General features: G+C 44.5%; 1 protein-coding gene across 1 annotated transcript; it reads right to left on the reverse strand.

Moving 5' to 3' along the window:
• Nucleotides 1–2,773: 2,773 nt before the first annotated feature.
• alg2 (ALG2 alpha-1,3/1,6-mannosyltransferase) lies at nucleotides 2,774–13,062 on the reverse strand. Its single transcript, XM_085988180.1, has one exon. The coding sequence runs from the start codon at nucleotides 12,924–12,926 to the stop codon at nucleotides 11,718–11,720; it is 1,209 nt and encodes a 402-aa protein (XP_085844306.1). The 5' UTR covers nucleotides 12,927–13,062; the 3' UTR covers nucleotides 2,774–11,717.
• Between the last annotated feature and the right edge of the window lie 22 nt (nucleotides 13,063–13,084).

Consider the following 13,084-nt stretch of genomic DNA (forward strand, 5'->3'; position numbering starts at 1 on the left):
AAACCCGGTCCTTCACACGGTACAGTATCCTCTTCCGAGGATAGAAGATATTTTCGCCTCACTATCCGGAGGGAAACGTTTCACCAAAATTGACTTGGCACAGGCATATCTACAGATGGAGGTTGAGGAGGCCTCTAAAAAGTATCTCACGATAAACACACACAAAGGCCTGTACCAGTACAATCGACTGGTTTTCGGAGTAGCATCAGCTCCAGCTATCTGGCAAAGAGCTATGGAGCAAGTCCTGCAAGGGATTCCAGGGACTCAATGCTACCTAGACGAGATCCTTGTAACAGGAGAAAACGACAACGAGCACCTTGCCAATTTGGGGCAGGTGCTCACTAGGCTGAGAGAACGGGGCCTACGAGCAAATCGCCCCAAGTGCGAATTTTTCCAGAAACAAATATCATATTGTGGCCATATAATTAACAAAGAAGGGTTGCATAAGTCACCTGAAAAAATTGAAGCGCTCATAAAAGCCCCAGCACCTGAAAATGTCTCACAATTAAGGTCGTTCCTGGGATTGATAAATTACTATCATAAATTTTTACCGAACTTGTCAACTGTTCTGCACCCTCTTAACGCACTGCTACAAACGGGAGTAATTTGGAAATGGAGCGAAGACTGTAAACGTGCCTTCCATAAATGCAAAGGCTTGATCACATCCAAGGAAGTGCTGGCTCATTACAACCCATCACTGCCAATCAGACTGGCGTGCGATGCATCCCCTTACGGCGTGGGAGCGGTATTATCGCATAGATTCCCTGATGGCTCGGAGCGGCCGATAGCTTTTGCGTCACGCTCATTGAACTCAGCTGAGCGTAACTATGCCCAGATCGACAGGGAAGCACTCAGCCTGGTGTGGGGAGTGAAGAAATTCAACCATTACCTACACGGACAAAAATTTACCTTGTTGACTGACCATCAACCACTCGTCTCCATATTCAACCCTAAAAAGGGCGTTCCCATTATGACAGCGCAAAGGCTACAGAGGTGGTCCCTTTTCCTAGGGGCACACCAATATGACATAGAATACAAAGGATCAAAACAGCATGGGAATGCTGATGGTTTATTATGCCTACCGTTGCCAACGGTAGAAGAGGCACCTACAATGGACCCAGTGGAGATGTTCCACTCAACCATAGTGGAATGTCTACCAGTAACAAATTCTACCATTGAAAAGGAAACGAGAAATGACCCGACTCTCTCACGAGTCTACGATTTAACGGTGAAGGGATGGCCAGCACATGGCGAACCACTGTTGCCAGCATTCTCGCGAAGAAGAGAACAGCTGTCAGTGTGCCGAGGAACCTTGATGTGTGGATCCAGAGTGGTGATTCCACCCAAACTCCAGGATAAAGTGCTAAAGGAGCTTCACGAGGGGCATCTGGGTGGAGTGAAAATGAAGAACCTAGCCAGAGCGTTTGTGTGGTGGCCAGGTATCAATGGAGACATCGAAGAAATGACCAAGAGCTGTCTAGGATGCCAGAAGGTCCAAAACGCCCCACCACAAGCCCCTCTACATCCATGGGAGTGGCCCTCATCTCCATGGCAAAGGGTACATATCGACTTTGCTGGTCCATTTATGGACTCAATGTTCTTAATCGCGGTTGATGCACACTCCAAGTGGCCAGAGGTAATAAAGATGTCCTCCATCACCACGGAAAAAACCATCACAGTATTAAGGACCATATTTGCCAGGAATGGGCTGCCTGAACAGATCTGTTCTGATAATGGACCGCAATTTGTGTCCGAAGAATTCAGGAAGTTCTTAAAAAACAATGGGGTTAAGCACTACACGTCCGCCCCATACCATCCCGCCACCAATGGATTAGCTGAAAGGTTTGTCCAGACCTTCAAGAAGGCCATAAAGGCCATGGGTAATGAAGACATAAATCTACAACATAAGGTAGATAACTTCTTGTTTGCGTACAGGAATGCAACACATGTGGTTACAAACCAAACTCCCGCCATGATCTTTTTCAATAGAAGACTAAGATGCCGGCTGGATTTGATCAAGCCAAACATCAGAAGGGATGTAGAGAACCGGCAATTTCAAGGCATGAATGAAAGGCCAACTAGAACCTTCCAGATAGGTCAACAAGTTTTGGCCCGGGACTACCGTACCGAGAAATGGCAGCCTGGGACTATTTGCACACGACTAGGACCGCTGATGTATACCGTGGACATTGGAGAAAGCATAATAAGGCGCCATGCTGACCAGATCATAGAGTCATCCGAAAAGTTACAACCTACACCACAACTCTATACGCCTAATGGTGAAGCAGAGATACCCATAGTATCTACCTCCGATCCGGTGATACTGGAACCAGATGAACCCGACACTGGCATTCAAGCCGAATCGACCTTGCCAAAAGAACCTACTACACCACCGAAAACTACTACACCACCGAGGCATTATCCGGACCGAGTCAGGAAGCCTCCAGAGAGACTGACTTATAATTGATTAACTGCAGCAAATGTGTAGATTATTGTTCTTGTAAACATGTTAATTAATGATTACTTAAAATGTTATGTACTAATTATCTAAAAGGGGAGGAATTGTAGTGTATGTACCTTTAAGAGCCCCTGTGTACTGTAATACCGGTAGTGACCACTCGGGCTATATAAGCCTGTATAGTGTCTTGTATCTTTTAGTTCACCTCCAGACTTTGTTCAGCAAACACCTGTTAAACCAACTCCTGCATTCCGTGTCTCCATTAACACACGGATACAACACCTTTGAAACATGACATCAAGTAAAAGGAACAACTGCTGGTCAAATAGTTTTATTTTAAACTTGGATGACAGGAAACACGATTAAATATGCAACCAATTGAGATAGCTAGAAAACAAGTAAACACACACTTAAAGTGGTTTTGATTTACATATATTGTAAATATAATACCAACAAGAAGGCTTTGAAAATATGACTTCAATAGAGACACCAAGCAATTGCATTGTGTTTGTATTAAACTTGGAGCAGAACGGGGTCACGTCTGCAAAAAACCAGTAAAGCCAATATTAAGAATTGAATGAAGAATCTTCGATAAGAATGGCATCAAGCAGAAACCATTGCTGTCATTGTTTTTATGATGGTTTTTGGAACACCTAATGGTAGAGAAATAATTATGCATGCAATAGTAGAATTGATAGTAAGAATAGAAAGCATTCGAAAGAGGTATCAATAAAGACAATTAGCTAACATCGGCAGAGAACATCAAGGAAGAAACCACTGCCAAAAGGGTATAAAAATAAGACCTTTTCAACAGAAAAGTCAGAACACGCTGAACGGGCAAAGCGTTTCTCAACTCTTCAGAGAAATCTCTAAGTTTTTAACTATGAGTCTCGGGAAGTCAAGTTGATTGATTTTGGTGGATGTTCTGGATTTAGAAATAAGTAAGAAATAAGAAATGTAACGAAGTAAAGATTTGAGAATAAGGATCTCTGAGAAATAAGAAATGTAAGCTAATTGTATTTTGAATTGTTAATGTTGCGACTGATTCAACAGATGTTAACTGAAAGTCGGCTCTTAAGTAAAACTATATATTTTTAGAATTGTCTCAAAGAGTAATTCTGTATAGACTTGCGAACCCACATTTCTGTACACTCTTTTGTAAGGAGTTGCAGAATTCTGGGGGGTATTCCGGACCCTCATAATATCCGGAAGGTTACAGTCTAGTTCAACTTATTAAAAGTACTATCTGGAGGACGGTACCATCTTTAGTCATTCCGTTCCTTTAGGAAGAGATAGCCTGAACCTTTAGACCCATTTAAGCATCTTGTGGAATTTGGCTATCTCTAACTTAAGTTGAAGGTGAATGCCTGGGGAATACGCCTGATCTGGGGTAGCCCAAAAGGGCTAGGACTGTAATTATCCCTTCACACCTGCTGCCTAGTCCTTATAGGTGGGGGAGGTCACTGGTTTGGGGGATACCGTCAAAGAAGCCGTGGTGAGTTGTTGCAGTACAACCTGTAGGTAGCACACACTTCAGCCACAGTACACCGGTGGTGGAAGGAGTGGATGTTTAAGGTAGTGGATGAGCTGCCGATCAAGTGCACTGCTTTGTCCTGGATGGCGAAGAGCTCGAGTGTTGTTGGAGCTGCACCCACCCAGACAAGTGGAGAGTATTCCATCACACTCCTGCCTTGTGCCTTAGAGTACTGTGTACAGTTTAGGGTGCCGCACTATAGAAAGGACATTAAAGCCATAGATCATAAAGGAGTAGGTTCACCAGGTTGATGCCAAAGATGAGAAACTATATTTATAAGGAGAAACTTATTGGAAAAATTTCCTGGGGAATAAAGGCTGAGAGGCGGATTAATCAAGGTTTTTAAAATTATGAAGGGGTTTAATAGAGTCATTAAGGAAAGATTATTTCCTATGGTTGAGGAGTCAGTGATGAGAAGTCATCAATTTAAAATTGTTACTAATAGATGTTAGAAGAATTTTTTTTACAGAGGTTGTTGGAGGATGGAATGCTTTTCCACAGACAGTAGATGAGGCAGAGACGATTGTACCTTTTCAGGGAAGATTGAATAAATATTTGATAGAGAGAGAAATAGAGGACTATGAGGAGAGAGTGGGGCAGTGGGATTAGTTTTGGATTTCTCTCAAAAAGATACAGCACATTCATGATGAGGCTAATGGCTTTATTTTGCACTATAAACTTCTATGATTCTTCTTTAGTTCTACAATATTCCAAAAATGCCTGCCAGAAGTGTATATAAGTAGGTGATTTAGAGGATTAAATCACCTACTCACAGAGTGCTAGCAGCAGAGAGTGCCTTTTGAGAGTTTGGGTAAGTGAGAGAGTTCGGGTAAGTGGGGTGTGAGGTGCTGTTTTTGTTTTGTTTTTGCCTTGTTTTTCCTGCCAGTCTCAGGATTAGCAGACATCACAGAGGCGGCGCAGTGAGGCGAGGCCCAGTCGAGGCAGCCGGGAGCAGCAGCGGGTGTCGAGTCGGAGCAGCGAGGCGAGGCAGCCTAAACAGGCTACATTCCAAAGGGAGGCCAGAATTTAAAAGTGACATCTCAGCCAAGCTGGTAGGTGATTGGCTGGTTGGTGAGTACTTTTCCTTCCCTTTTAAACCTTTATAAGTAGGTAAGTTCAATTAAATAGAGGTGTGATATTCATCAGCTAGAATCGAGGCAGAGGGTATTTAAAAATAATAATAAATTTAATTAATTACATAGAATGGCAGAGCAGGTGATGTGTTACTGCTGCAATATGTGGAGCTGGTGGACACCACTGATGCTCACGGTGATCACATTTGCAGTAAGTGTTGGCTGCTCGAGGAACTCCGGCTCCATGTTGATGAGCTGGAGTCCGAGCTTCAAACACTGCGACACATCAGGGAGGGGGAAGAGTTACCTGGACTCTGTGTTCCAGGAAGTAGTCACAATTAGATTAACTAATTCAGGTGTATTCCATGGTCAGGGGCAGAAGGGTGCGACTATGAGTGAGGCAGGTACGAGGATCCAGGAGGTAGTGTTGGAGGAGCCACAGCCCTTGCTCTTGTCCAACAGGTTGGAGGCTCTTACTCCCTGTGAGGACAGGAACAGGGACTGCAGGGAGGATGAGCAACCTGTCCACAGCACCGTGGAACGAGGGGCCATTCAAGTGGGGGGAGTAAAAAGAAATGTTGTAGTGGTAGGGGATAGTATCATTAGGGGTATAGATAGGGTTCTTTGCAGCCGAGAGCGAGAGTCCCGAAGGCTGTGTTGCCTGCCCGGTGCCAGGGTTAAGGACATCTCTTCTGGGCTGGAGAGAAACTTGGCGTGGGAGGGGTAGGATCCAGTTGTCGTGGTCCATGTTGGTACCAACGACACAGATAGGACAAGGAAAGAGGTTCTGCTGAGGGAGTATGAGCAGCTAGGGGCCAAATTAAAAAGCAGAACCACAAGGGTAATAATCTCTGGTTTACTACCTGAGCCACAAGCAAATTTGGCTAGGGTAAATAAAATCAGAAAGTTAAATGCGTGGCTCAAAGACTGGTGTGGGAGAAATGGGTTTTGCTTCTTGGGACACTGGCACCAGTACTGGGACGGGAGAGAGCTGTTCCGTTGGGACGGACTTCACTTGGCCAGTGCTGGGACTAGAATCCTGGCGAATTGAATAACTAGGGCTGTAGAGAGGGCTTTAAACTAATTAGTGGGGGGGAGGTTTCAAGAGAGCGAAAAATAAAAATGTCAGCGGAGAAGGCAATAGAGCAAGGTAGCAGTGGGGGAATTAAAAACCAGAGTGTGTCAGGAAGGGACAGAATGTATAAAGATAAAGGTAGAGTAGTAAAGGGGGTAAAAGCAGGAATAAATTGTCACAAAACATATTTAAAAGTTCTTTATCTGAATGCACGCAGCATTCGTAACAAAATAGATGAGTTGATGGTACAAATAACTACACGAGTATGATCTGGTGGCCATTACAGAAACATGGCTGCAAGGTGACCATGACTGGGAACTAAACATCCAGGGGTATTTGACAATTAGGAAGGACAGACAGGAAGGAAAGGGAGGCTATAAAGGATGGAATCACTGCAATAGTGAGAAATGATATTGGGTCAAAGGATCAGGATAGTGAAACAGTTTGGGTGGAGATAAGGAATAATATGGGGAAAAAGTCAATAGTGGGCATAGTCTATAGGCCTCCTAACAGTTGCAACTCTGTTGGTCAGAGTATAAATCAGGAAATAGCTGGGGCTTGTAATAAGGGAACAGCTATAATCATGGGGGATTTTAACTTTCATATTGACTGGACAAATCAAATTGGGCAGGGCAGCCTTGAGGAAGAGTTCATAGAGTGCATTAGGGACAGGTTCCTTGAGCAGTATGTAACTGAATCAACCAGGGGGCAGGCAATCTTAGATCTGGTCCTGTGTAATGAGACAGGATTAATAAAAAAATGTCCTAGTAAAGGATCCCCTTGGAATGAGTGACCATAACATGGTTGAATTCCAAATTCAGTTGGAGGGTGAGCGAGTTGGATCTCAAACCAGCGTACTAAGCTTAAATAAAGGAGACTATGAAGGTATGAGAGCAGAGTTGACTAAACGGGACTGGGAAAATAGATTAAAGTGTAAGACGGTACATGAGCAGTGGTGTACATTCAAGGAGATATTTCACAACTTTCAAGAAAAATATATTCCAGTGAGGAAAAAGGGGCGTAAAAGAAAAGACAGCCATCCGTGGCTAAGTAAAGTAATAAAGGATAGTATCCGACTGAAAACAAGGGCATATAAAGTAGCCAAATCTAGTGGGAGGATAGAAGATTGGGAAGCATTTAAAAGCCAGCAAAGAATAACTAAAAGGTTAATTAAGAAAGGGAAGATAGATTATGAAAGTAAACTAGCAAAAAATATAAAAACAGATAGCAAGAGTTTCTACAGTTATATAAAAAGAAAAAGGGTGGCTAAAGTGAATGTTGGTCCCTTAGAGGACGAGACCTGGAAATTAGTGGTGGGGAACATGGAGATGGCAGAAACGCTGAACAAATATTTTGTATCAGTCTTTACAGTAGAGGACACTAAAAATATCCCAACACTGGATAAACAGGGGGCTATGGGGGGGGGGAGAGCTAAACATGATTAAAATCACAAAGGAGGTGGAACTCGGTAAGATAATGGGACTAAAGGCGGATAAATCCCCTGGACCTGATGGCTTCCATCCTAGGGTCTTGAGAGAAGTAGCGGTAGGGATTATGGATGCATTGGTGGTAATTTTCCAAAACTCCCTGGATTCAGGAAAGGTCCCAGCAGATTGGAAAACTGCTAATGTAACGCCCTTATTTACAAAAGGAGGCAGACAAAAGGCTGGAAACTATAGACCAGTTAGCCTAACATCTGTGGTTGGTAAAATGTTGGGAGTCCATTATTAAGGAAGCAGTAACAGGACATTTGGATAAGCATAATTTAATCGGACAGAGTCAGCATGGTTTTACGAAGGGGAAGTCATGTTTGACAAATTTGCTCGAATTCTTTGAGGACGTAACAAACAAGGTGGATAAAGGGGAACCAGTGGATGTGGTGTATTTGGACTTCCAAAAGGCATTTGACAAGGTGTCACACAAAAGATTACTGCACAAGATAAAAAATCACAGGATTGGGGGCAATATACTGGCATGGGTGGAAGATTGGCTATCTAACAGAAAACAGAGAGTTGGGATAAATGGTTCATTCTCGGGTTGGCAATCAGTAACTAGTGGTGTTCCGCAGGGGTCAGTGCTGGGACCCCAACTCTTTACAATCTATAATAACGATTTGAAGGAAGGGACCGAGTGCAACGTATCCAAGTTTGCCGATGATACAAAGATGGGAGGGAAAGCAGTGAGTGAGGAGGACATAAAAAACCTGCAAAAGGACATAGACAGGCTAAGTGAGTGGGCAAAAATTTGGCAGATGGAATATAATGTTGGAAAGTGAGAGGTTATGCACTTTGGCAGAAAAAATCAAAGAGCAAGTTATTATCTAAATGGAGAGAAACTGCAAAGTGCTACAGTACAAAGGGATCTGGGGGTCCTGGTGCATGAAACACAGAAGGTTAGTATGCAGGTACAGCAGGTGATCAGGAAGGCCAATGGATCTTGGCTTTTATTGCAAGGGGGATGGAGTATAAAAACAGGGAAGTCTTGCTGCAGTTATACAGGGTACTGGTGAGGCCACACCTGGAATACTGCGTAGAGTTTTGGTTTCCATATTTAAGAAAAGATATACTTGCTCTCGAGGCAGTTCAGAGAAGGTTCACTCGGTTGATTCGGGAGATGAGGGGGTTGACTTATGAGGAAAGGTTGAGTAGGTTGGGCCTCTACTCATTGGAATTCAGAAGAATGAGAGGCCATCTTATCGAAACATATAAGATTGTGAGGGGGCTTGATCGGGTGGATGCGGTAAGGATGTTTCCACTGATGGGTGAGACTAGAACTAGGGGGCATAATCTTAGAATAAGGGGCAGCCCTTTCAAAACTGAGATGAGGAGAAACTTCTTCACTCAGAGGGTAGTTAATCTATGGAATTTGCTACCTGAGAGCGCTGTGGAAGCTGCGACATTAAATAAATTTAAAACGGAGATAGACAGTTTCCTAGCTGATAAAGGAATAAGGGGTTACGGGGAGAGGGCAGGGAAGTGGACGTGAGTCTAAGTTCGGATCAGCCATGATCCTATTGAATGGCGGAGCAGGCCCAAGGGGCTGTATGGTCTACTCCTGCTCCTACTTCTTATGTTCTTAATGCTTAGTGCCAGGGAATGGGAGAATTCAGTTTGATTCCCTCAGTCCACTCAGTTTCTGATCTATGCGATAATGAGTGGAGAGTGCCGCAGGGAAGGGAAAATTGGATGAGAGCGCCTCACCAGGCTGCTGTTGTATGCCTCCTGGCAGCCAATCAAGGTGGACATTGGTGGAGAGTTTTGTAAACAGCCCACATTCCTGTCCTTTCAATGGCAAAGGCCCAGAACCCAGGTGAGATATTTACAAAAGGAAAAAGGTGAGGGTGCATACTCTTAAATAGAGGGTAAGTAACTTTCACAAAACCCAGGAAGATTTTTTTGACCACCAATGGTGCACATTACACAGTCAAGAAGAGCCCAGCACAAATTGCTGTCAATGACTGGGCTATAGATGAATCTACAAATCAGGTTTCACCCTGTTTAATTATGCTAGGTAGGTTTACAAGAGGGGATAGTGATAGTTTTATGTTGAGTTAAATTTTAAATGACAATCCTAATGCCAAAACTAATAAAATATTGAAGCTTAACTTCTTGAAGACTGTAGTAGCAGTCATGCACCAGAACAAATATAATCAACACATTTGTGGATTTGTGACCCATTAGAGCTCAAAAATCATCAGAACTTAGATACAGAATTTGGCCTTATTCCTTTTTAGCCTTTGACATACTGTCACTCTCTTTATAATGAGAATCCCATCCACAATGTGTTAAAATTAATATGCTGCTTTTAATTTTCAACAAATCTCACTTAAGCTTTAAACATTGATTTCACAGATCTACTAATGGTGAAATTTCCAATCCTTAGAGCCTTTAGAGTTACAGTTTTGCATCAGATAATCAAAAGAATATCTTAGGTCCTATGATTGAGAAAGGGAGGAATCACAAAGGCGTTGCATTGAATGCATGTGAAACCATAAAAATACATGATGAATTAAAATTGCTGTCATTCCACACAGAAATGGAAGCTTTAAAGAGGTTGTCCAGCTAATTTTCCATGAGGGCAAGGGTAAGAAATGCATCATACTACAGATGATATGTAGGAATGCATTAGTATGTGATAACAGATGCTAGAAGTAATGGTCTACATTTATGCCTTGTTTTACAAAGTCAAAAGCTGTTGTTGATTTTAGTCGTGTGTTCAAATGAGTAAAGCACAAACAAAGTTACAAAATTAAGAATGTTTTTTCCACGATGATCATGTATCAAAGCCGAAGAAAGTAGTGGGTTTTTGGAGCAAATCTGGTTTGAATGTGAACGTACACGAGTGTAGTATCAGGGCCGACACATATTCCCTTGGCATGATTAAAGAAAGACTAGTTTCTGTATTACGTAAAGTGGGAGAAATAATGATTGTAAGGAGGTCAATGTTGCAGTAGAAGTTTTATTTTGCCAACAGCTGGAAGGTTCCACACATCCAGGGAATTTTTTGCCCCTTTCGGCAGCCTTGCATAAATACAGCAACAGAACTGTGGCGCCCACCAAGCAATGCAACTGAGTCTTTAAAATTAACAGTTTTGCTTGACTGACAACAATGAAGGCAAAGGGTCAAGGGTGTTCAACAAGAACAGCTGGGAGCCAGTCACCTCAACAAACATCAGAATTTAGATGAGATAATTATAATAGTGTCGAATAACATATAATTGAATAAGCCATAAAGATTCATTGAGTGGAAAACAATAATAGCACCTCTGCTGGGTTATGGAAGAGCTGGCAGCAAAGAGAGACTTTGCTATGGTCTGGCACTAACCCAACTTATTAATATACAAATTCATTAAAGTTGGAAGAATTCTCAACAGGCATGCTTCTAAATCAGTCAAAGTAAACAGTGGCATCTGGTGGAATCCATTTTTTTTTAAAGTGAGTTCAGGATTGTAAGAGAGAAATTGTAGCTTAAGAATTGAAGCACTTGAGATTGCTCCTATGCTTTATAGTAATGACAGGTTTTGTATAACAGTAGTTGACACATTTCAAGACAAGTACTGACAAAAATATCACACTACAGCACATCCATGGAATTCCTTAGCTTACAAAACATCTCAGGGAAAATTTCTTGTTTGCTATTTGTACTGAAATCTTAAATGTTTGCATGAAGAATGTTTTCATGTTGACAGATAATTTGCCATCATTTTTGCCACTTACATGATTTAACCAGCAAGCACATCTTCACCTCCCCTCACCATCACTTTCCAGAGGGACCATTCCCTGTGACACTCTGGTTCATTCTTCCTGGTCTCAACTTCCAACTGCCCTTTTCCTGGCACCTTCCCATGCAACTGCAGGAAATGCTACACCTGTTCATTCACCTCATCCCACACCACTGCCCAGGGCCCCAAACTCTCCTTCCATGCAAGACAGTAATTTACGTGTACCAACCTATATTCGCAAATATAGAAAACAAATAAGAACTGTTTTTTCCGCAGTCACTGCGTCAGATTTCACGCTACATAGTACAAAAAATCGGCATTAACATTCCCGCTGTTATTCTACACTGTTGTGATTTTCATTGTGTTAATTTGCATATATATTGATATAACTGTTCTTCAAAGGCATCTGTAGAAAATGTTTGAAGGACTCGACTTCTTCCAGCGTCTCCCATTTGTACCCGTAAATCGGGATTCGTGACAATTTTTTCCATGGCTTCAGCGAAACTGTTCGGCGACGGCTGCCTAAGAAACCCGGTGACTTGGTCGACTACGGACTCGAGGGGTCCGCCTGAATTCACGGCGATGACCGGACAACGGGTGTACATGGCCTCCAAGGGCACGATCCCGAAGTGTTCGTTGCTCGGTGTGTACAACACGCAGGTACTCCGGCGGAGCAGGGAAATCTTCTGCTCATCCGAGAACGACCTGACAAAAGTCACGTTGTCAGACAGCTGCAGTTTGCTCGCCATCTCCTTCAGCTCCTTGTAGTGCTCGACGTTTTCCACAACCCTTTCGTCGTAGCCTCCAGCCAGGACCAGGTGCACCTTCTGCCAGTCCGTACAAGCCAGCCGGCCGCGGAGGTCGTGCAAAGCCTCCAATGCCAGGGGCAAATTCTTCTTCCTCTCGAATCGGTTGATGGACAGAAAGACGAACTTCTTGCCTGGCGGGACCGAGTCAATGATGCCCACGGGCTCGGTGTCGAAGGCGGCGAAGTTGAGAGACGGATAAAGAACATCAGGCTCCAGGTGGGACAAGGACTTGAAGGTCCGCTTGAAGACGCCGGCCGTGAACTTGCTGTTGACCACGACCAGATCCGCCAGGCCAGTCGTGTACTCCTCCAGCCAGTCGATGGGCAGGCGATACAGCCTCTTGATGCGCGTCAGCCGCTGGGTGAGCAGCTGGTCGGGGAAGTGGCAGTAGAACAGCACCCGCTTGGCTCTGCGGCACAACCTGAGCACGGGGATGCAGGCCGAAACCTGGTCGCAGAACACCACATCGAACTCGACGCCGCTGAGGAAGACCAGGTAGCAGGCGACCAGCAGCATGCGCAGGTAGGCGCAGACGGCCAGGCCGCGGCCCAGCACGGTGCGCGGCAGCCAGCCGCCCACACAGCGCACGCCCAGGCCCGGCTCGCGGCTCTCGGCGAAGCAGTGCGCGGGGTCGTGGTGAGCCGTCCAGATCTGCACCTGGCAACCGCGCCTGCGCAGCGCCGCCGCCGCGTCCAGCACCAGCCGCTCGGCACCGCCGATCCCCAAATCAGGGTGCAGGAACACCACCTTTACCATCGCCGCCACACCCCGGGCTGAGGCCACTCGCACTACAAACCGTGTCCCGGCCGATTAGAGAGTTGGGCCCGGAGCCCCGGCACCAACCCACCGGCGCGTCATCACCACCCGGCCAGGCTGCCCTGAGTGAAGCCTGAGTGCAAAAATCCCTCTCATTG

This window comes from Somniosus microcephalus, chromosome 5 (assembly GCF_052327205.1).
Source record: "Somniosus microcephalus isolate GS21.2 chromosome 5, FLI_Smic_1.0, whole genome shotgun sequence".
NCBI classification, from domain to species: Eukaryota; Metazoa; Chordata; class Chondrichthyes; order Squaliformes; family Somniosidae; genus Somniosus; species Somniosus microcephalus.